At 44.2% G+C, this 21,332-nt stretch overlaps 1 protein-coding gene across 2 annotated transcripts in view; it reads right to left on the bottom strand.

Annotated features, from left to right (window-relative positions):
* CDKL1 (cyclin dependent kinase like 1) overlaps positions 1–21,332 on the bottom strand; it is a 51,801-nt gene that overhangs the window by 10,073 nt on the left and 20,396 nt on the right. Inside the window, exons 3-4 of one of the 2 annotated variants that reach the window (XM_034992433.1) lie at positions 13,201–13,322; positions 2,165–2,237 (exon numbers count right to left, since the gene is read on the bottom strand). In XM_034992433.1, the coding sequence (XP_034848324.1) occupies positions 2,165–2,237; positions 13,201–13,322 (195 nt within the window). Of the gene's footprint in view, positions 1–202; positions 536–2,164; positions 2,238–13,200; positions 13,323–21,332 lie in introns of those variants that run through there. The other variant, XM_034992434.1, reaches the window with a different exon arrangement.

Below are 21,332 nucleotides of genomic sequence, written 5' to 3'. Positions count from 1 at the left end.
TGAAAGGGAGGGTAGCCAGATAAACAACAAATAAGTTTTTAGTATAAGTATACCCCCCATGAAGTCTTTGGGACATACTTATACCAAAAAGTTATGACTGTTTATCTGAAATTCAAATTTAACTGGGTGCCCTACACATAATCTGGCAACCCTAGAGGAAAGGGAAAATGTTAAAAGGCTCTGGGTGAGGCCTGCATCATGCCTGCTGGAGCTGCAAGTTGATGTATAAGCAGAATTCACAGTTCAGTTGTTTGAGAACAGAACACAGTCCGCCTGGTAAACAGGACAAGCCCTGGGTCTGCTGAGATAAGCGAGGGAAGAGAAGGGCGGGAACGCGAGCTTGCCAAGAGACCTCCCTTCCAGCTCTTGACATTCGTCCTGACAAGATAAACAAGGATAGGCAGCGCTTAACCTCTGGGGAGAGTCGCTAGATGTCAGCTCCGTCCCACACACCAGAGTTCTTAGAGCTCCATCCACCCCCGCGGGACGTGGCCCCCACGCCCTAATTCAGACTCAAATCACCTGTGGTTTCCAAACCACAGCTGACATTGTTTAACAGGCTAATGTTAGAAGAGAGTTTATGAATCTTCACATGATTTTCTTATTAAATAACAATTCTCTTGGCAAAGCACAAATCAACAACCTAATTAAAGATTACATAAAAACAACGTTTGAGTCAAAATCCCGTTCGGGGTTCCTAATAATCCTCGCTTCTTCCAAGCCTTTGCCTCTCGGGAGAAGAATGTTGGATCCCGCTGCAATCTGAGAGACCCTCTTTGGCTTGCAGCTGAAACCCTGGGGTATTACTGACTTTCTAGAATTTGGAGAGAGGACAGAGGTTCTTCTTGGGCCTGGCCTGGTTCTCCCTCCAAAGGACGTTCAGGGTGAGAGATCAGTGTCAGTGTTTCCCCATGGGTTTTTATTATTCTGGAAAATTTGGGGGAGGGACAATTTCTGAATTATTCTATTACTATCTATCTGGTTCTCAGCAGTTAATGGCCCCAAGATCACCATTCCTCTTCGCATATGCGCATATTACTCTGAACGGGTACACCCATGAATATCATGATGACAGATGGTCAGAAGGACTCGTAGGCAAGAATGTGTTCCTATTCTGTTCTGGGAACTCTTCACAAGTTCCTACACCCTCCCCACATCTTCCCGACCAGAGCTTTGGGAACTCTCCAGGGAACAGTGGTATGCATTGTATTTGTCTTCAGTGTCTCTGATTTTCCTCACCGGGACCTTTATGAGGTCCCTCTTGCTCCCCCCATCCTAAAACCTGCTTCCAGGAAAGTGCTAACCCTCACTTGCTATAAATAGCAAGATAAGGTGTCCATGGTCCCTGGGATCCATGCATTTTGATGAGGATTGTAGCCTTAGGCTAGGTGGAGGCTCACTCAGGAGAAGGACTGGCTACTTGCATATTTTCTACTTCTAGGAAGGCAGCTTCAGGAAGACATCACTTAGAACAGCCCACGGCAGGGGCTTTAGCCCCCACCAGCTAAACTGACCCAGGCAGTAGATGAGATGACATAGTGCAGGCAAGTTGCCCCGGTGGCCAAACTGAAGGTCTAATATTGGCATCTGGCCTCTGCGTGCAGGGAGTGGGCATTGTTGTTCTGGAGGGAGGATCCACCTTCCCAGCACCTTCCCACTCACCTCCTGGGCAGCAGTCCACCGTGCCCCCCACCCTGGCTCTGGCCAGGAGTATCAGAGGTGTCCACGGGGCTGCTCTGCTCCAGCCTTGGCACTCATATCTCACCAACAGACACCTGCATTTGTGCATGGCGCTTGGGACTCCGCCTACTGTGACTCAACAGGCATGAGCCCCCTGGGGTCCCCCCCAGACTTCAGAGCATTGTCAGGGTGCCAGACCAAAGCGGACTCCAAGTGAATGGGATTCTCCTTTAAATCTGAGTAGCGTCTCATCAATATACATCTATAACTACTTTCTTAAAATCACAAAAACACATCTTTAATGTAACCTGAAGAAGAAAGAATGGCTAGGTTGGCGTTTTTAGCCTCTACGGCCCCCCACCAGGCTTCAGAAGACTTAGGTGAAAAAGCATATCCACAAAAGTAGGATATAAATTTTGTACAAAGGCTCTACCTCAGTTTAAGGGCAGCCTTCTGATTTTTCAAGGATGATCATGAGACTTACATCGTGTTTATGGCAAAAATTTACAGCTTGCAATGTCTGCCAAGTTATGCTCTTCACAAGATGTTCTGGTACCCTAATAAAAAATAAAGAAGCAACAAAAACACATTCTTTAGTGTAGCCATGGAATTCAGCTCAAAAAAAGAAAAAAAAAAAAGAAAGTAAGACAGGCTTAAGTAGTGACACATCCAGTCATCTAAGTCACAGAGCATCTAAGTCATCTCCTTCTACAGGAAGGGACCGTGAAGACTCACAGGGGTTTCCGCAAGTATTTATGACCACCTACCTCAATCATCTGTGATGCCACTGGAAACCTGCCTGCTAACCTGAGCTCCATTTCTACAAGGAGCTTTTCGTTGATGAAAAGTTAGTTCACATACAGCATAAAAGGTGTTGCTTTTTTTTTTTTTCTTCAAGTTGCCCCAAACTGATGCCTTGAGACCGAATTCATCTTTCATGCGTGGGCACATGGTTTCTCAACACTCCCCAGGCAGCATTTTTTTTAGGTAATGGAGATTTTACTGCTGATAGGGAAGAGGTTGACCTTGCATACTGCGTAACAAAAGTGAATAATGACTAAAACCCCACATAGGCATCTTGGTTCTTTGCCCACATTGCTTCTCTCGGGTGGCTAGCTGCATCCGCTCCCCATCTTTCTGCCTTGTCCTCTACCACAGAGTCTAAACGTGGTCCCATTGCTCCCAGCACTTCTTCCCCTGACGCTCGGCTTAGACAGCCAGGGCAACCAATAGCCCCAGCAGATCCTTCATGCGAATTAGAAAAAGGCGCCTCTTCTGGGAGCATTTAAAAAATATACTGGGCAATGAGTGAAATAACTACAGAGAGAGCACGTTTATTTTTAGGGCCCTGCACCCACCAGCAGGACTTACTGTTTTTATGAATCAAACATTAAACAATGGTGTTATGGTCCTCAGCCAGAACTAATAAGTAAACCAGGGAGGAAACTCTGGAGTACTTGTGTTAAGGTGACCAAAACAAGTCACTTCTAGGCTCTGGGAGGGGCCCCGAGACCACTGTTGTCACAGACCAGATGTTCAGGAAATCCTCTCAAGAAGATCAGAGGATGGGCCAACGTGGAGGAAATGAAGAGGTCACTGCCAGGAAGAAGAGCTGGGATGTTTCTGGACCAGAACCATGTCCCTGGGCTTGAAGTTGCTTCTCTCCAAATTCTCTCCCTTGTCCTAGTGCCACAGAGGTACAATGCTAGGAAAACTCACCTGTTTAGAAAGAAGGCCTAGAAAAATACAACTAAGAAGAGGACCTTCTATGGAAAATGCTCCCCCGCCGCCGCCTCCACTTTTTGTCCAGAAAAAAATGGGACGTATTCTGATTATTTAATGACTTAAATATTAAGGTTATCAGTGCCAAGCCACTTTAGTCTCTAAAAACATTTCCCAAAAGAAATCATGCAAAAGGAGCATTTAAAAGTAAATTGTAATAGCATATTAGTAATGCTCGTCTAAAGCTGAGCACATTATGACACAATCCTCAAACATCAAAACCCCCTCGTGTCATCCTGAGTTAGCTACTCACTTCACTTCTTTATTACTTTTCCTTCTCTGAAATGCCAGGGCCTTAGACTCTATCTCCAAGATCCTTTTTAGCGGATGATGATAGGAGCCAAGTTTTTCATTGCCGAAGAAGGAAGTACAAATATGGGAAGGGAGAAAAATAGGATCTGTTCAGTGGTGTTGGGTTGGAATTGGATATACACATATGTACAGAGGGTGCTGGGCTGGAAGGGTGCATTCTTAGGTAGGATGCTCTAGGAAGCTTCTCTGCTTAAGTCAACATCCGAAGTATGGTTATGGCAGAGAGAAGTGGCCAGGTTTGGGCTATATTTTAAAAGGACAGTCTTCAGGACTTTCTGAGATTGGATATGAGAGACAGAGAGGAATCAAGGAATCACACCAAGGTTTTAGCTTGAGAAGCTGGTCCATGGTGGGGCCCTTTCCTGAGGAGAATGCTGAGGGAAGAGCTGGTTTTGAGGAGGGAAAGGTGGATATATTGAGCTGCTTATTGGACATCTAAAGGATATTCTGGGTAGGCAGTTCTGAATTCACAAGGAAGGTCAGACTGGAAATAGAAATTTGGGAAGCATGAGCATATGGATGGCATTTGAAGCAAAGGGACTGGATGAAGCCACTTAAGGAGTGAATACAGAAAGAGAAGAGAAGGTCAACGTCCTGAGGCCCTACAACAGGTAGAAGTCAGAAAGCAGAGAGGGATTTAGCAAGAGGCTGGGGTTGAGCAGGGAGGAAAGCAGGGCAACACTCAGGAAAACCGTGTCACCAGAGCCAACTGAAGAAAGTGTTTCAAAGGACTTCTGGATTAAGATGGTGGGTTAAACAAACCCATCTAATTGCACTCCCTCTCTAAACCTGATAATTACACTGAGATTTTTTTTTTTTTTTAAGACAAAAATGGCCAGAGAAAACAGGAGAAGAGATAATAGCGACACATTTTGGAATCTGGAAAACAGGTAGATGAATGAAAACTGACAACAGATCCTGGAATGCTAAAATCTAAGCCCGAAGAGGGGAAAATGGAAGACTAACCAATTTATCCCAAAGAATTCTGCAAAGGTGCAGAAACTGGCAGCCAAGATTCTATGGCAGTGGGAGGGAAGGGGTGTGGAAAATCTGTTTTGGAAACTATCAAGTCCCTAGATCCCTTCCCCTATTCTATTCCAACAGGGAGCACTCTTCCCCCTACCTAGTAGAAGGCTGGAGTTTTGTTTTTGGAGAGTGTAAAATGGAGGACATTTGGTACAGCTGAGATCGTGGATACTGTTCCAAAAACAGAGGATTAAATGATTAAGTACATACTAACTGCTGAATGCTGGGGCTCCCCAGCCTTCTTCCCTCACTGGCTTCTGACAAAGCAGGCAGCCAGACTTTACACCGTCCAAGGAAAATATTGGAAGACTTTGCGGGGGGAAGCTCAGGAGGAAAGATCTGCAAATTCTGACACTGGGGTTCCCCAGCAAATGAACCAGCCAAATAACCCCACAGTGAAGCCCAGAGCTTCCAACAGCACCCTACTCTTAACCATGGGCACACAACCAGAGACTATTATGAGGCCCAAGAAAAGCCTCAAATGAGAAAGGCAGCAACCAAAACAAACAGAAAAAAGCAACTTAAAAGGAAGTGAAACCATAGAGAGTGAAGAGAACGTTAAAAAAAGAAAAACATTAATATCTTCAGGGAGAAAAGGAAAGCTGTTGCATCCATGAAATAAGAACAAGATACTATAAAAAAGCAAGAGGACCTGGGGTGGGCGGGGGAGGGACCCACCCTGCCCTAGGCTTGTGGGGGTGGGGGACTTTATGATAATCACCTGTGACCAACAAAGAATAACCAGCCCCTAAAAAGGAAGTAAGCCATTGAAGGTGTTATCAATAGAGATGTTAAAAGGATTTAAGTTCCCTGGTTAGCTTTCTATAAAAGACCAACCCGAAAGGCCCTCATTGGCAACCTTGTCTCAACCTTGTCGGGACCCCTATCACTCTTGAGAGCTTTTTCTGTATCTTCACTTAATAAATTTCTGTTGCTTTACTCACCAAAAAACCCCCCAAAAAACAAAAAAACAAAACTAGAGGACCAGTCAGAGTCCAGAATCCAAATAATCGAAGGCCCAGAACAAGAAAATAGAGAAACCAAAGGACAGGAAATCAGTAACAAAACAATTCAAAATTTCTTCTCAGAAGGAGCTCACCAGGTGTCAACACAAGGGAAGTAAAGTAAGGCGCATGGTTTTCATAATTCAGAATTCTGTGAACAAAGAGAGGGTTCCCCAAGCTTCTGGAAATAAAGAAACAGGACTTCACAAAGGAGCAGAAAATAGATTGGCAACAGACTTCCTAACCCTGGAAGATAGAAGGCACTTAAAAAAATGCCTTCAAAATTCTGAAGGGATATTATTTTCTACCAAAAACAAACATACAAACCTCTACCCAAACAAAATATCCATCAAATGGGAAGAGACAATAAAGACTTTTTAAAAATGCAAGGGCAAGGTCTCACATCTCTGTTTCTTTTTTGAAACCTCTCATATTCTTTTTTTTTTTTTAAGATTATATTTATTTATTTGAGAGAGAGAATGAGAGAGAGAGAGAGCATGAGAGGGGATAGGGTCAGAGGGAGAAGCAGGCTTCCCGCTGAGCCGGGAGCCGGATGTGGGACTCGATCCCAGGACTCCAGGATCATGACCTGAGCCGAAGGTAGTCGCTTAACCAACTGAGCCACCCAGGTGCCCTGAAACCTCTCATATTCTGAGGAAGCCCCTGAAGGATGCACCCCACCAAAAAGAGGTAACTATAAAAGAAGATGACTTGAAACAGTGAACACTGGATGCCTGCCACAAAAGAGGGAAGCGCTGGGAATCTCCAGGAGGACGGAGGCCGGAGGACGGGAAGGGAGATGCTATGATGACGGTCGTCATCACCATGCCCTCTGCCTTATACCGTCTCAGATAAGTATGAAAATATTTAACCAACAAAAGCTTTGGAAGAGTCTGCATCCATGTTCAAATTCTGAGTACCAGCTTATGCTTTCCTTGTAGACAACTGCATAAACAAAGTCAAGTTACGATCAGAATGCTGCTTGGTGAGTCAAGAATCTCGAGATGAGGGAAAGTAGGCAATCTGACTGGTTGTTGTCATTAGCCTGAGCTTGCTTACTTACATCCATCCCCAAATTAGGAGGGTTTTGACATTAGATAAAACATATACAATCAGTCAAATCTGACAAGCCCGGCAGCCATTTTATTTCTTTGAGGTGGCTTTGCCTGATGTAAGGTTACCTATTCCCTGATGGTTTCACAAAATAACTCCCTGAAAGCAATCTTCTGTCTCTCCTTTAGAAGATTTTGGGGGAAGCTTATACTGTGACCCTAATGTCCTAATTATAAAATTGAAATGAGAGAAACATAAACAACTGCTGTGTGATAATGAAGAGATCAAACTGATTTTTAAAAACATCTTCAGGTACATGAGAGATGGGAGAGATGATGAAGAGAGCATATAGGTCTCTTTCTGGCATTCTCAGCACTTCAGCCATCCTTCCCGCTACTGCTCTTCTAATACTTGAGACAGTCCAAGAAGACAAACAACATTCATTTCTCCACAAGGCTACAACAAAGACGGGGAAGGAAGGACTGGCCAAGCTCCCAGAGAAATAATATGTTCTTGGGAATTTATCCTATGGAAATGTTTATGCAAGTGATTGTTCACTGTAGTCTTGTTAGTGATAAAGAAAAACTAGAAACAATCTACATATTTATCAGTGGGGGGCTGAATAAAGAAACTGTGGTATATTTGTAGCATGGACTGCCATGCAGCCATTTTAAAAATATAAAAGTAGGTATGTTTGAATCGGGAGACAGCTCCTGAATACACTTTAAAAAATGCATAACTATATGATGTAGAATACAATCTATTTAAATACAGACAAATGCAAAGAAAAATAATTAGAAAATAATTCTCAACCTGTTAATTTTATTTATTTCTATGTTTCTGTGTTGCTCGAAACATTATCGGAACAAACAATATATCACTTCCAATCTAAAAAAGAGAGATTTTAAGTGTTTTATAAAAGTTGTGGAATTCCACGGACAGAAACTAAAAACTTGCAGTAATAACCTTTTCCCACCAGATGTTCTTTGCACCAACGATATGAGAGTCAGAGGCGGACCCAGTGGTAACGGAAAAGAATCAGTGAAGTACTGTGTCTGGTTGCACTTACAGAAGGGTAGAAAAATAAGGGAGTACGGAAACTAGCCATTTACCAAACCTTGACAGAGGAGAGACCAACAGTTGAAAGAGTAATGAGTACAATGTATACTAAGTTCTGCAGAAGGTAAGGAATGGTCATACATTTGTTTTGAGGGCAAATATAAACAAGATGAGCACAGCACTGGGGATGGTAAGGGGTATGTATTTATGCTACTGCAGCAGGATACACAGTTGGTGGCACATACTTGCTTGTTTATTGCAACAGGAATTTGAATCTTCTCCAGAAGTATTTTAAAGGAGTCCAAGAAGTTACAAATGTGATAATAAGGAGATGAATTAACATCCATTTCAGATTCAAAGTAGAGACAGGTCTTTGAGTCTGATTTGGCAAGAATTATTTTTATGATTTTAAGGATTAAAAATTACCATAGTGACAAATGGAACATGGAGGAAATACTATAAAAAAATTAATAAATAAAGTGTGCCTGGGTGGCTCAGTCGGTTAAGCGTCTGCCTTAGGCTCAGGTCACAATCCCAGGGTCCTAGGATCGAGTACCGCATCAGGCTCCCTGCTCAATGGGGAGTCTGCGTCTCCCTCTGCCCCCCGCCCCGCTCGTGCTCTCTCTCTTTCGCTTGCTCGCCTGCTCTCTCTCAAATAAATAAAATCTTAAAAATATACATATAACAATCATACCTCAAAGTATCACTATTAAAACATTAATAGGGTATTATTTTCCTTTTTTCTATCTATATATAAATTCTATAAAAATTAATATGTATTTTTATAGCATTTTTCTTCATTTTGCAACCACTCATGAACATTTTTCTATTTCAACGTACATTTTATCTATAAGCATGATTCTTAGTGGCCCCACTGTATTCCATTGTAAAGACATACCATAATTTACTTAACCATCCTCTATTATTGGACATTTCAGTGTTTCCAATGTTTTCACTATAAAAAATCCTTTAACACTGTGCCTGGCCGACTCAGTCAGTAGAGCAGGCAACTCTCGATCTCAGGGTCGTGAGTTCAAGCCCCATGTTGGGTGCAGAGCTTACTTAAAAAAATTTTTTAAATTAAAAAAAACACATAAATCCTTTAACAAACACTTTGATAACTAAACCTTTATGCATGTACTCAATTACGTTTATGGTAAATTGTTAGAAGTAGAATTGCTTGGTCTAAGATAATGTCTCTTTAGGCTTTTATTTTCATTTTTATGTATTGTTTATTTATTTATTTATTTATTTATTTATTTATTTATTTTTAGATTTTTTAATTTATTTATTTATTTGACAGAGAGAGACATAGCGAGAGAGGGAACACAAGCAGGAGGAGCGGGAGAGAGAGAAGCAGGCTTCCCGCAGAGCAGGAAGCCCGATGCGGTGAGGACTCAATCCCAGGACCCTGGGATCATGACCTGAGCCGAAGGCAGATGCTTAACGACTGAGCCACCCAGGCGCCCCGCTACCCCTTCTTTCTATGACTACGCACCTTTGGAAAACCTGAACCCTAGGAACTGTAAAATATTCTATTCAAATAACATGTGAGATTCTTTCCAGTTTGTGGCTGTTGTAAGTAAAAGTGTTGATGAACCACTTCCTCACTGGTTGACCTTAACTTTGAAGCAGAGGGGCAGAGGGAGAGAGAGAGAGAAGCAGGCTTCCCGCTGAGCAGGGAGCCTGACGCAGGGCTCCATCCCAGGACCCAGAGATCAGGACCTGAGCTGAAGGCAGATGCTTACCGGACTGAGCCACCCAGGCGCCCCTCTCTAAGGCTTTTAACACACAATGCCAAACTGCCCTCTGGACAGGTTGCTCCAGCAGCGTACTGATAATTTCCTTTGACAATAGCAGGTTTTCGAATTTTTAATCAAAGTAACTCTCTTAAAATGAAAAATCATCAAAACACTGTTAGCATTACCCTTCTTCATTTGTAGAAGGGTAAATACAAAATTGATATTTTGTAAATATCAATTTACTGGTTTGCTAACTTTGGTCATTCAACAACAAGTATTAGGGATGTACCAAGAAGCGCCAAGAATTAAGCTAGAAGATACTGGGGACACACAGGGGAGGAAGGCACAGCCCTTGCCCTTGAAGGTTTTATAGTTTCCCTTGCAAATGGGGTATGTAATAGAAACAATCCCAGAAGACGTGATGGACGCTACAGAAAGGAACTCCTGACTCTCTTCAGTGTCCGCTAAAATAGTTCGCACACAGGGGGTCATATTTGAGCTGTACTGAAGGACAAGCAGGAGTTTGCTAGGCAGAGTAGAGAAGGAAAGGCAATGCAGACGAGAAAACGGCATGTCCTGAGTGAAGCTCAGAACGCAAAGGATTCTGTGGCGGCAGTGTCATGTTTTATGCGGCAAACTGATGAGAAATGGGGCTGTAGAGAGACTGCAATCTTATGTCCCCTGCTAGGACCACATCCATAAGTTTTGGGGAGCGATGACAAGATTTTATGTAGAGGACTGGCATGATCCACTTTGCATTTTAGAAATCTGTACTTAGAATAAAGCGATCACAGGACATTCTCCGGGCAGGCGTACCACACCCTAAGGAGGACCCCACCTGAGCCCTTGTTGACATTGTTGCCCCGACCACACATGAGACTGAAGGAGAACAGCAGTCTTCTGACCTCTAGGCTATATCAACAAGCCACAGCATCACAGACCTGCAAGTCCCCTTCAACTCTACCCGGTCCTAAACTCTCATTTTCACAGGTGAGAATGCCTAGAAGCATCTTGCCAAAGGTCACACACGGGATGCCGACCCACTTTTATTGGGAATGTGCTTACAAAGTGTTACTTTATAGTATGAGATTTCTCAGCTGAAAAAGATGTTCCTATGAATTTCAAAATCATTGGTTGATACAGTTTAATGACATTTATTCCTTAAGGATGACAAGCAAAAATTTGAAATAGCATTTAAAATAGATTGGAGTATTGCCAAATATTCAGCATAATGGAAAGTAACTTCTATTTTTTTTGTTTTGTTTTGTTTTGTTGGCTTTTTTATTTATTTAAGAGAGAGAAAGTACGAGCAGGGGGAGGGGCAGAGGGAGAAGCAGACTTCCCACTGAGCAGGGAGCCTGATTCGGGGCTCCATCCCAGGACCCCGGAATCACGACCTGAGCCGAAGGCAGATGCTTAAGAGACTCAGCCACTCCAGCGTCCCCAGTGACTTTTATTTTTGAAACAAACTAACAGGGGCGCCTGGGTGGCTCAGTAGTTAAGCATCTGCCTTTGGCTCAGGTCATGATCCCAGGGTCCTAGAATCAATGGGGCTCCCACTCCCCCCTGCTTATGTTCACTCTTTCGCTGTTCCTTTCTCTGTCAAATAAATAAATAAAATCTTAAATAAAATAAAACACAAACTAACAAAAAAGGTCTTTAAACTTCAAAATAAATATATATCATCTGGCTTAGAATTTAAATCTTATTTTCTCTATTTCCTGGAACATATATAACATATTCTAGCCAGTGGAGTTTAAAAAAAAATCTGCTTTCAAAACTCTAATCACGCCTCATCCTGTCCTTTTTTCCTTCTGCGCAAACTCTGTGCCAAAAAAGAACTGACTCCCACTTGCTTTCAGCCCCCCACTAATCCGTGTTTCCAAGTGACTCAATCTACATGATTAACCAAACGCCCTGCAACATCTCCCTAGTACCACATAGCCAGGACTAATTCATACTAATAGGTTTAATTGAAGTGTCAGTTGCAAGCTGTCAAAATAGCAAATATCAACATACTAAATGTTTTCTCCCTTGAACACAATTTCTCCGTATCAGTGACTTTCTGAAGGGAGGTGTCTGTTCTCTTGGCTCTCTCTGGCTGCGTAAATTAACACCAAAAGCCTGTGCTGTGGTCACTTACAAACCACAAGCCACTTTAATCCCATTTGCCTGGATATCACGGCTGATCACGTAAGTACCCCCGCATGGCAAACAGCAAGCTCTCGGCCAGGGCTTGAAGGCATTGTTGAAAGAGCCGGGGCCTCCAGCCACCGGAGTGTGAATGTGAGATGGAATGGGGTGGCATGCCACCACTCTGATATCCAACGCCACTCTGCATATTGTCCCCGGCCAAAGCGGGGCTCCCAGGAGCCCAGCAAAAGGAGAGGATGAGATATCCTTCACTGCTCACTTGTTTTAAGTCTCCTCGCCATTCAACTCAAAGGCCACTTCCTCCAGGAAGTCATCTTTGACTGACCCACTTTGCATTATATCTTCCAGGGCCTGCTCATCATTCTAGCCTCTCCATCTGGCCACAGCGATTGGCCCCAGGGATAGCTGCATCACCTGACCTGAGGCAGAGTTTTCCACTGGACTTTATATAAGCAGATGCTACCTTCTTCTAGGACTTTCCTCTCGAGTGGCTACATAGGTTGAAAAAAGCCTGCGGCCAGGCTTCCTAGTTCAGATTTTTCCCTTCCATCACATGCCACATACACATACCCTCCCACATCCACCTTATAAGACTCATCGGCAAGGCAGAACGAAGCCAGCATAGAGCAGAGTTGAGAGAGAAAAAAATCCACCACCGATGGTGCTCTGCCTTTAAAACATCCAGCCAAGGAGGAGTGGGTGGGCGCCAAAACCAGCCTGCGCCCCGCTCACTCTGGCAAGGGGCTACCTTCAACCAGAGGAAAGAGCACACACCCCCTTTTTTTTTGCAGACAAAGGCTCTGCCTGCTCACCAAGCCTTCTTGTAATGCACACAAAGCAGCTGCCTGCACTGCAGAGGGATGTGTGACAAGATCATCAGAGCCTCCAGAATCTCCCCATCCTTCCCAGTCACGGCCACCGTCACAGTCCTTCACCTACGCTTGCCTCAGTGGGCTCTTGTCCCTTGTCACCAAGGAATTCCTGACCGATACAGCAGACCAGACGCCCGGATCGCTCCAGGTGAAATGCCACGTTTGTTCTAGCCTGAAACCTCCTCTTGGTTGCTGTCTTTGGACTCCTGCTTTCAATCTCCAAGTCCTTGCCCTTCCCTAATCAGGCGCCACTAACCAATAGCCTTCCTTTTCTTTCTCAGAGACACAGATAACATAACGAAGAAATCAAGTTCAGCCTAATTATGCTGCTGTTTCTTCGTGAACATGATGAATTACGATCTCTTTCCCAACCTTTTCAGTAACCCTTCCGCTGTCGGGCCCAGCCGTGCAAACATGACCCGCTCTCGCCGGGTCTGCAAAAGGGCCACTGCTCATCTTCCCTCGCAAATCCCGGTGTGCGCTCCTGTGTTTTGTGCGTAAGGAATGATCACTCACCCCCTTTGGTGTCTGTCCAACTCGTGGAGAACCGTGTGGTCACAGTACTCAAATACCAGGTGAAGCTTCCGCTTCCTTCTGAAGACTTCGATAAGGTTCACGAGGTTCGGGTGCTTTAGTTGCTGAAAAGACAAAAAAACCAAGGTTTGCTAGGCTGGGGCTGTGATGGATAGCTTTCTCTGATTCCGATTCAAGAAAAAGAGAGCAATTTGTCCTTTAGGAAGTTTCTTGTCCTGGGTTGAAGGAAACCACAAGCAGTATGATCTTACTTCTCTCAAGGAGCTCTTTGTTAGCAGCTTGTAAATGATTACAGCCTCACCCAGGTGGTTGGTGAAGGCAAAGAGAGAGATGAGAACTCTGGAAAAGAAAGGAGAATGAAAAATCCGGGGCAATTTCTAGTTAATGCAAACTCATCCTTTAAGGCTCAGATCAAATGTCCCTGCCTAAAGAGGGGTCCCCGGATCTCCTCCCCAGGCTGGTTCAATGTCCCTGTACATCTCATAGCTCCCCTGAAATAGGTCTCCTTGGCAATCCTCTGGAATTACCCAGCAATCGTTCTTTTGACTCTTCAATGTCCTCTGCTGTCAATAGATATAAGAGATATAAACCACTGAAAATAAGAATCATGACCTCAGGATTCTCTTGTTTCCTCAAAAGGATGTGGCTGTACCCCCAGCACAGGACCTTGCACATAATAGGCATTCGATAATTATTTGGGAATGAATGAGTAAATTGTGTTTCCTAGGTTGACGAAACATTTGAAAGCAGAAGAATGAGGAAGACTCTCTAAGCTGATGTGCCTGAAGGTGTGTTATCTAGAGAAAAAGAAAAAAGGTCAGAATCCATGTTGTGTTGCCAAGGCTAAATCTTGTACTTAGCTTCCTGGACCCTTCTGTCCGTAATCCTATCAGAAACACGACAATTAGGCAAACGAATTATTGCAAAGAGTCAAAATGATTAAATTTCTTCAGGGCATGAAGGCCTTCCGACAGCCGTCTAAGAAACCAAAGAGGACACCAGATGACATCACTGCTGCCCAATTCTAGCAGTCAAAGCAAAGCACGAGACACCCCCACCCCAGATTCCACCCTGAAGAAGCCCAGGATGGGGCGCCTGGGTGGCTCAGTCGGTTAAGCGACTGTCTTCGGTTCAGGTCATGATCCTGGAGTCCCTGGATCGAGTCCCGCATCGGGCTCCCTGCTTGGCGGGGAGTCTGCTTCTCCCTCTGACCCTCCCCCCTCTCATGCTCTCTGTCTCTCATTCTCTCTCTCTCAAATAAATAAATAAAATCTTTAAAAAAAAAAAAAAAAAAAAGAAGCCCAGGATGAAGGAGCCCAAGGGGAGGGAGGCCCAGGTGTCCTGGTTAAGCTCAGCCCCCAGCCGACCCCCCGCTACATTCAGCTGCAAGAGTGAACCCAGGCAAGGCCAGCTGAAGGAACACTCCAGCAAGCCACGGAATTGTGAGAAATAAAACATCACTCTTGTTCGGAGCTACTGAGTGCGGGGGAGGTTATGCAGCCAAAGAGCCATAGATAACCTGTCCTAGGTCTCAGGGGGACTTCTAGAAACTACAGATGCTTACACCCCATCTCCAGAGACCCTGAATTGGTCTTAAGTAGGGGCCAGGCATCTGTTTTTTTTCCTCAAAATTCTCCAGGCGATTCAATATGTAGCCAGAAGTACTGATCACAGACAAGCAGATAACTTCATAAGAGGTAAGAGGAGTTAGGAGAAAAAGTGAAGATGAACGGCCTGCTGGATCACATTGGTGGGGGCATCAAGAAGAGAAGCAGCCAGCAAGGGAAATACAGAAGACAGCTATTTTCTCGTTTTCTTTGTAATAGCCCTCTGTGTCTTCAAGTTGTGAAATTCCTCCTCTACATACTACACTGGATGAAACAAATATAAAACGGCCACGATACCCTACAGGCTGTTAGTCACGTGTGGGCCTCGGAACAGGGCACTTGCAGCTACAAAACGCCACGTTTAGGGTAACATACCTGGAAACTTTTAGCCTGAGCTAACATTTTCCAGACTAGTAGGACAGATCTGACCACTGTCTTAAACCGAAGAATCGCGTCGGCTTTGATGTCTCAAACAGCGAACAACCAGTCTGAGGGGGCTAAGTGGCAGCATGAAGACAGACTTAGCAGAAAGCAGAGGTTTTCTTTTCAGGCTCTGAAACAGTGCTATCCATAGGTCCAGACGTCAAATCTTAGATTCGTTTAAAAAAAATTTTTTTTTAAGATTTTATTTATTTATTTGACAGAGAGAGAGATAGCGAGAGCAGGAACACAAGCAGGGGGAGTGGGAGAGGGAGAAGCAGGCTTCCCGCCGGGCAGGGAGCCCGATGCGGGGCTCGATCCCAGGACCCCGGGATCATGACCCGAGCGGAAGGCAGACGCTTAACGACTGAGCCACCCAGGCGCCTCGCTACCCCTTCTTTTTATGACTACGCACCTTTGGAAAACCTGAACCCTAGGAACTGTAAAATATTCTATTCAAATAACATGTGAGATTCTTTCCAGTGTGTGGCTGTTGTAAGTAAAAGTGTTGATGAACCACTTCCTCGCTGGTTGACCTTAACTTTGAAGCATGTCGGGCCTCCACTTCCATCTGTGGGAGCAGGAGGAGGGCTGCGGTGAGCGTGCCACATAGAGGGTACTCAAGAGTGTCGCGCACGTAGTGACCTCTCCGTGAAGGATAACTGCTAATATCATTATTGGGAGCTAGAGCTATTTTTATTCAGGATGATTTTCTCTATTCAGTGTATTCAACAAATATTTATTTATTTTAATGCATAAGATAAAGTCCGAAGGATATAGAAACAAATAAAGCCAGTCCTGCCCCTACCCTCGTGAGTTTAGAACCTAAGAGGGATAGTAGATAATTGAACAAATAATTACAGATATGATAAATGTCACAAAAAACAAGGTAAAGGGTGCCCAGTTTGCGGATGGTGGGTGGTCCAGGAACGATCTCCTTGAGAAGTTAGATAGGCACCATCCAGAAGCACCAGAAATACAACTTTATGGCTCTAGAGATGGCTAAATTGCTTTTCAAAAGGATCATACATATTTACAGCTCTGTCAGGAGCAGGAGAGTACTTTTTACCATCCCACAGCCAGCTCTGAGGTTCATATAGACATTTAAGGTTGGTGATGTAGATCGTCAAATTGCTTCCGGCAATACGGGTCACATGACTTTTAAACCACTTGTCTCAGGGTGCCTGGGTGGCTCAGTCGGTTACGCGGCTGCCTTCAGCTCAAGTCATGATCCCAGGGTCCTGGAATCGAGCCCCGCATCGGGCTCTCTGCTTGGCGGGAAGCCTGCTTCTCCCTCTCCCACTCCCCCTGCTTGTGTTCCCTCTCTCGCTGTGTCTCTCTCTGTCAAATAAATAAATAAAATCTTAAAAAAACAAAACAAAACAAAACACTTGTCTCTCCTAACCCCCTCCACGAGATAACTTGTATATCATTGAAAATGGCCGATAACTTACTTCTCCACTTATTTTCAGGACAAATTTAATTTAGAAAAATTGATCACTAAGACTAAATTCTAATTAGGACTTATAAATATTAAATCATAAATACTTTAAATTATTAACTGTCTCTAGGTTGCCAGGATTCTGGGTGACTAGAACACATTCCAGAGCAGCAGATATCTGGAAGTCATTCCCAGCTAATGTTCATTTATTCAACAAAGATCTACAGAGCACCTGCTCTGCTTCAGGCACTGCTCTAGGCACTCGAGGCACATTGGTAAATGGGACAGAAGACCCAGGCATTACACAAAGAAGTGGCATGAAGAGCTCTGCATATAGATGAGGGTACCTCAGAGAAATCATCCCTGAGGAAGTGGCCTTGAGCTGAGTCCTGGAGGGTGAGAAAGGTCTGAATAGACCAAGGTCAGGAGTGGTGGTAGAGGCGGATTTCCAGGCAGAGAACTGGCCCTGGCCAGAAGGGGATTTAGGCTATTTAAGGAACTGAAAGACAGTGTGGCTTGAGGGTCAAGTGCATGGAACTGAGGCCAGTTTGACAGTCAGAAACTGAGTCTTGTGGGACCTTGAGGGCCATGCTAAGAAATTTACACTTTATCCCAAGTGTAATGGGAAGCTACTGGAAAGAATTTTAGCAAGATGTGATATGATAATACCATTAGGTTATTTATTTTTTTATTTTAAATATTTTATTTATTTGTCAGAGAGAATGAGCACACAAGCAGGTGGATTGGCAGGCAGAGGGAGAAGCAGGCTCCCCACTGAGCAGGGATCCCGATGTGGGACTCGATCCCAGGACCCTGGGATCATAACCTGAGCTGAAGGCAGATGCTTAACCGACTGAGCCACCCGGGCGTCCCCCATTTGGGTTTTTTAAAGCTCACTACAGGGGCTGGATACAGAATGGCTTGGAGGAGGCAATATGGTGAGAGGAGACCAGGGCAGAGCCCACGGACAGCTGAGAGACAATGGTGGCTTGAACCAGGCAGAGGCAGGGAGATGGTGAGAAAGGCACTGTTGGGAGATGTATTTTATTATTAGAATATTCAGGATGTGGTGATGGACCAGAGGTGAGGGATAAGGGAGAGGGAGGTGTTAAGAATGACCAGAGGTTTGTATAATGGGGCAGATGGTGGTGCCATCACTGAGGGGAGGAACAGGTTTTGGGGGGACGAAACTACTGTTTTGGGCAGATTGGGCTGGTGGGCACTCTGAGATGCCAAAGGAGAGTTGTCAGGTTGGCTGGAGTTGGAGCTGAAGATAAAAGCTGGGGAGTCAGCATGGGTGTAAGTAAAGCCATGGGGAGATGTGATTTCCCAGTAGAGCAAGCGAGAAAGGAAGACGCCCATGGAACCTCAGCACCAGAGGTATGGTGAGGAGGAACCAGAGGAGAAAGAAGAAAGTCCCTCTAGATAAGAGAGAAGACAGCAGAGCATGAGGGATGGGCATATCATGGAAGGAGGAAGTGGCCCTGGTGATGGAGGCTGCTGGAAGGTCAAGGGGGGAGAGGCCTAAGGGGCACCCTGTGGGCTTCCCCAGGCGGCCGTGTGAGCACTTTGGAAGCAGGGTCAGTGCAGGACTGAGACCAGGAGCCAGGTCCTATGTATCTAGCATCTCAACCTTCTCCGTCGCTCTCTGTTGACATCCCCGTATCTCGGGGGCAGGACTCAGAGAGACATCTCTAGTCAGTCCTGAAACCAGTTTGCAATTGGTAGCCTGGAGGGTTTGATAACAGCTCCAATATTGTGAAAGTTTGTATTCACAAGGATTTGGATACTTCTACTTCAATACTGAATGGGCTTCTTTAGGGACATACAGAGGAATTAGATGAGGAGATGGATGGACAGTCCACTGACATGTTTATTATACATACAAGTAATTTTAATAAAACAGGTTAAATTGCCATATCTACTACAGTGATATAGTTCAGGGCTCTTTTAATTATAATTCCTTCCTGTTTATGAGTGGATGAAAGCCAAAGCCTCAGGCCTGGTCTGATTTGTCGGCATTATGATTTGTGCTGGCCCAATCCTGAGGATCTCAGTGGTTCTTAGCAGTCCGGCCACACCAGCCTTTAGTTATTCCATATGTAGAAGGCTGGCCTGCTCAGACTCGGATCTAGTTTCTCATGGATAAAGTCGCCACCTTTGTTGATGCTATTTTATTTTGGCTTCCCTTTTATTTTTCTCTCTGTTTTGAACATTGGCGTTTCATAATATGCTGTGAAGAGAAGCATTTTCTCTGCCATTGAAAAAAGGACTCCATTTTTGTCAGCTGCATTTAACCTGACCTTTACTTGGTTTCCCCCACAGAGCAGAGAATGCTACGTATCCTTCTTGGCCAGCTTCCTCCGTCTCGTCATTGGCCCTATGTCTACACTGACCACCCATCTGTTGTGATAAGCACAGTCTTCTACATCCTCCAAGGTCAAATGCTTGGCCACAGCACTCTGAAGAATTTTGTACTAGTTGCCAACATTTCAGATCAGGAAATGTTACCTTAAAACCCTGGTTACCAGGATTCTCTTGAAAACGCTGCAGATCTAGCAACATGGGGCCTGCACACGGTGGCATCAGTGAGCTAGGGCCAAGACACAGCTGTTCCCTGTAGATAAGGCCCATGTGCTTAGTTCACTGCAGTCCCCACCACTCCCTACCACTCCCCAACACTAAGGCCAAGTGAAAGCTGTCCTTTATCATCACTCTTGCATGATTAGTTTTCTTATCTGAGAGGTAAAAGTGAGATATTTAAAGTACCTGTGTTTCTATCAAAAGTAGAAAAATGTACACGCAATAGAAATGACTGCAGGGGCACCTGGTGGCCCAGTCAGTTAAGCGTCTGCCTTGGCTCAGGTCATGATCTCAGGGTCCTGGGATCGAGCCCCACACCACACCAGAGCTGCTCTGCAGGTGGTCTGCTTCTCCCTCTCTCTTGCCCCTTAGCCCCCACTCGTGCTCTCTCTCAAAAAAATAAATGGATAAAATATAAAAAAAAAAAAAAAAAGAAGAAGAAGAAGAAATGAAATGACTGCTTATTTCAAGGCAAATAAGAAAAAGTATATGTATTTGCAGAAGTGAAGCATTTCTCCCGCACCTGTCTGGCCCTTGCAGGTAGCGGGTTTGTGACCTCTACCCTACCCTAGTCCTCAGTGGTCACATGTTTCTGGATTAACCAGTATACAGACCGTTATATCCATGGTCTCTCCTACCCTTCAAGTTTTCAAGGATTCTTTTTTTTTTTAATAAAGTTGATCTTTAACATTCTTTTTTAAAAATATTTTATTTATTTATTTATTTATTTATTTATTTATTTATTTATTTAGATAGAGAGCACAAGCAGGGGGAGTGGCAGGCAGAGATAGAGCGAGAAGCAGGTTCCCTGCTGAGCAGAGAGCCCTATGCAGGGCTCGATCCCAGGACCCTGAGGTCATGACCTGAGCCGAAGGCAGACGCTTAACCGACTGAGCCACCCAGGCGCCCTGGTTTTCAAGGATTCTTATTCTTTGCAGGGCAACTGGGGGGATATTTACCCTGTCTGTGCTTCAGACAAAAGCAACAGACTATTTTCTCCATGATCATATCCTGTTTTCCTTTCAAAAACGTTCTTCTCCCGTAACTGTGATAAATAATAAAAGGAGAGGGATTAAATTTTAGAAAGCAGGAGCTGTTTTAGTAAGATGTTTTTTATAGGCCATTACAATTCTTGAACTTGACTCTAGGTCTTAGTTACCTAGACACATTTGCAGAAATCTCTTATCAGTTAACATTCACACAGAATGGAAAAAACTGATGCCCCCCTTTTATAATAATTAACCCTTAATACTTCCCAGGGATTCCCAGATCAGCATATTATGACCCTGTCAAGCACGTGAGATCCAGCAAGGTTGGGAGCTCGTCCAAACTAAGAAGAAGAGAAAGAATCGAATTCTTCATATTTCCTATCACTCTTCCCTTCCCCTGCGATGAATGCTCTCAAATACATCATGAAACTCAATGTAAGAGTTAATAGCAGATGTACCCAATTTGTTTTTGACTCAGAAAGAAGCTCTAAATTTCACCTTAACCCCATTTAAGAACTTTCAAAGTATAGGTACGGTCCTGATAAAATAATGCCACTGAAGAATTCATATCATAAAAAGTCAGTTCAAGGGCACCTGGGTGGCTCAGTCGGTTGGCCATCTGCCTTCAGCTTAGGTTGTGATCCCAGACTCCTGGGATCGAGTCCCTCGTCGGGCTCCCTGCTCAGTGGGGAGTCTGTCTGCCTCTCCCTCCGCTCCTCACCCCACTCCCGTACTTTCTCTCCCTCCAATAAATAAATAATTAAAATCTTTTAAAAATTTTTTTAAAGGTCAGTTCTAAAAATAATATGTAGATATAATGCAATTCCAATCAGAATCCAAAAGGGTATTTTTTTTTTAACTAGATAAAATGCCTTTTATGTTCATACAGAACTATAACTGTTTTAAAACTGCCAAGGAAAAAAACAGTTGGGGCAACTAGCTTTACCAGATGGCAAAATTTTCAATAAAGTGCCTATAATCATCATCAGCAGCATCATCATGACCAGGCCAGCAGGCTATTGACAAAGAAATGAACAAACAGAAGCAGTACAGAGTCTAGAACTAGATCCATGT

The sequence above is a fragment of the Mirounga leonina genome, unplaced genomic scaffold (genome assembly GCF_011800145.1).
Source record: "Mirounga leonina isolate KUSES-001 unplaced genomic scaffold, KU_Mleo_1.0 Mir_82, whole genome shotgun sequence".
NCBI classification, from domain to species: Eukaryota; Metazoa; Chordata; class Mammalia; order Carnivora; family Phocidae; genus Mirounga; species Mirounga leonina.
This window is presented reverse-complemented; position numbering and strand designations above follow the sequence as displayed.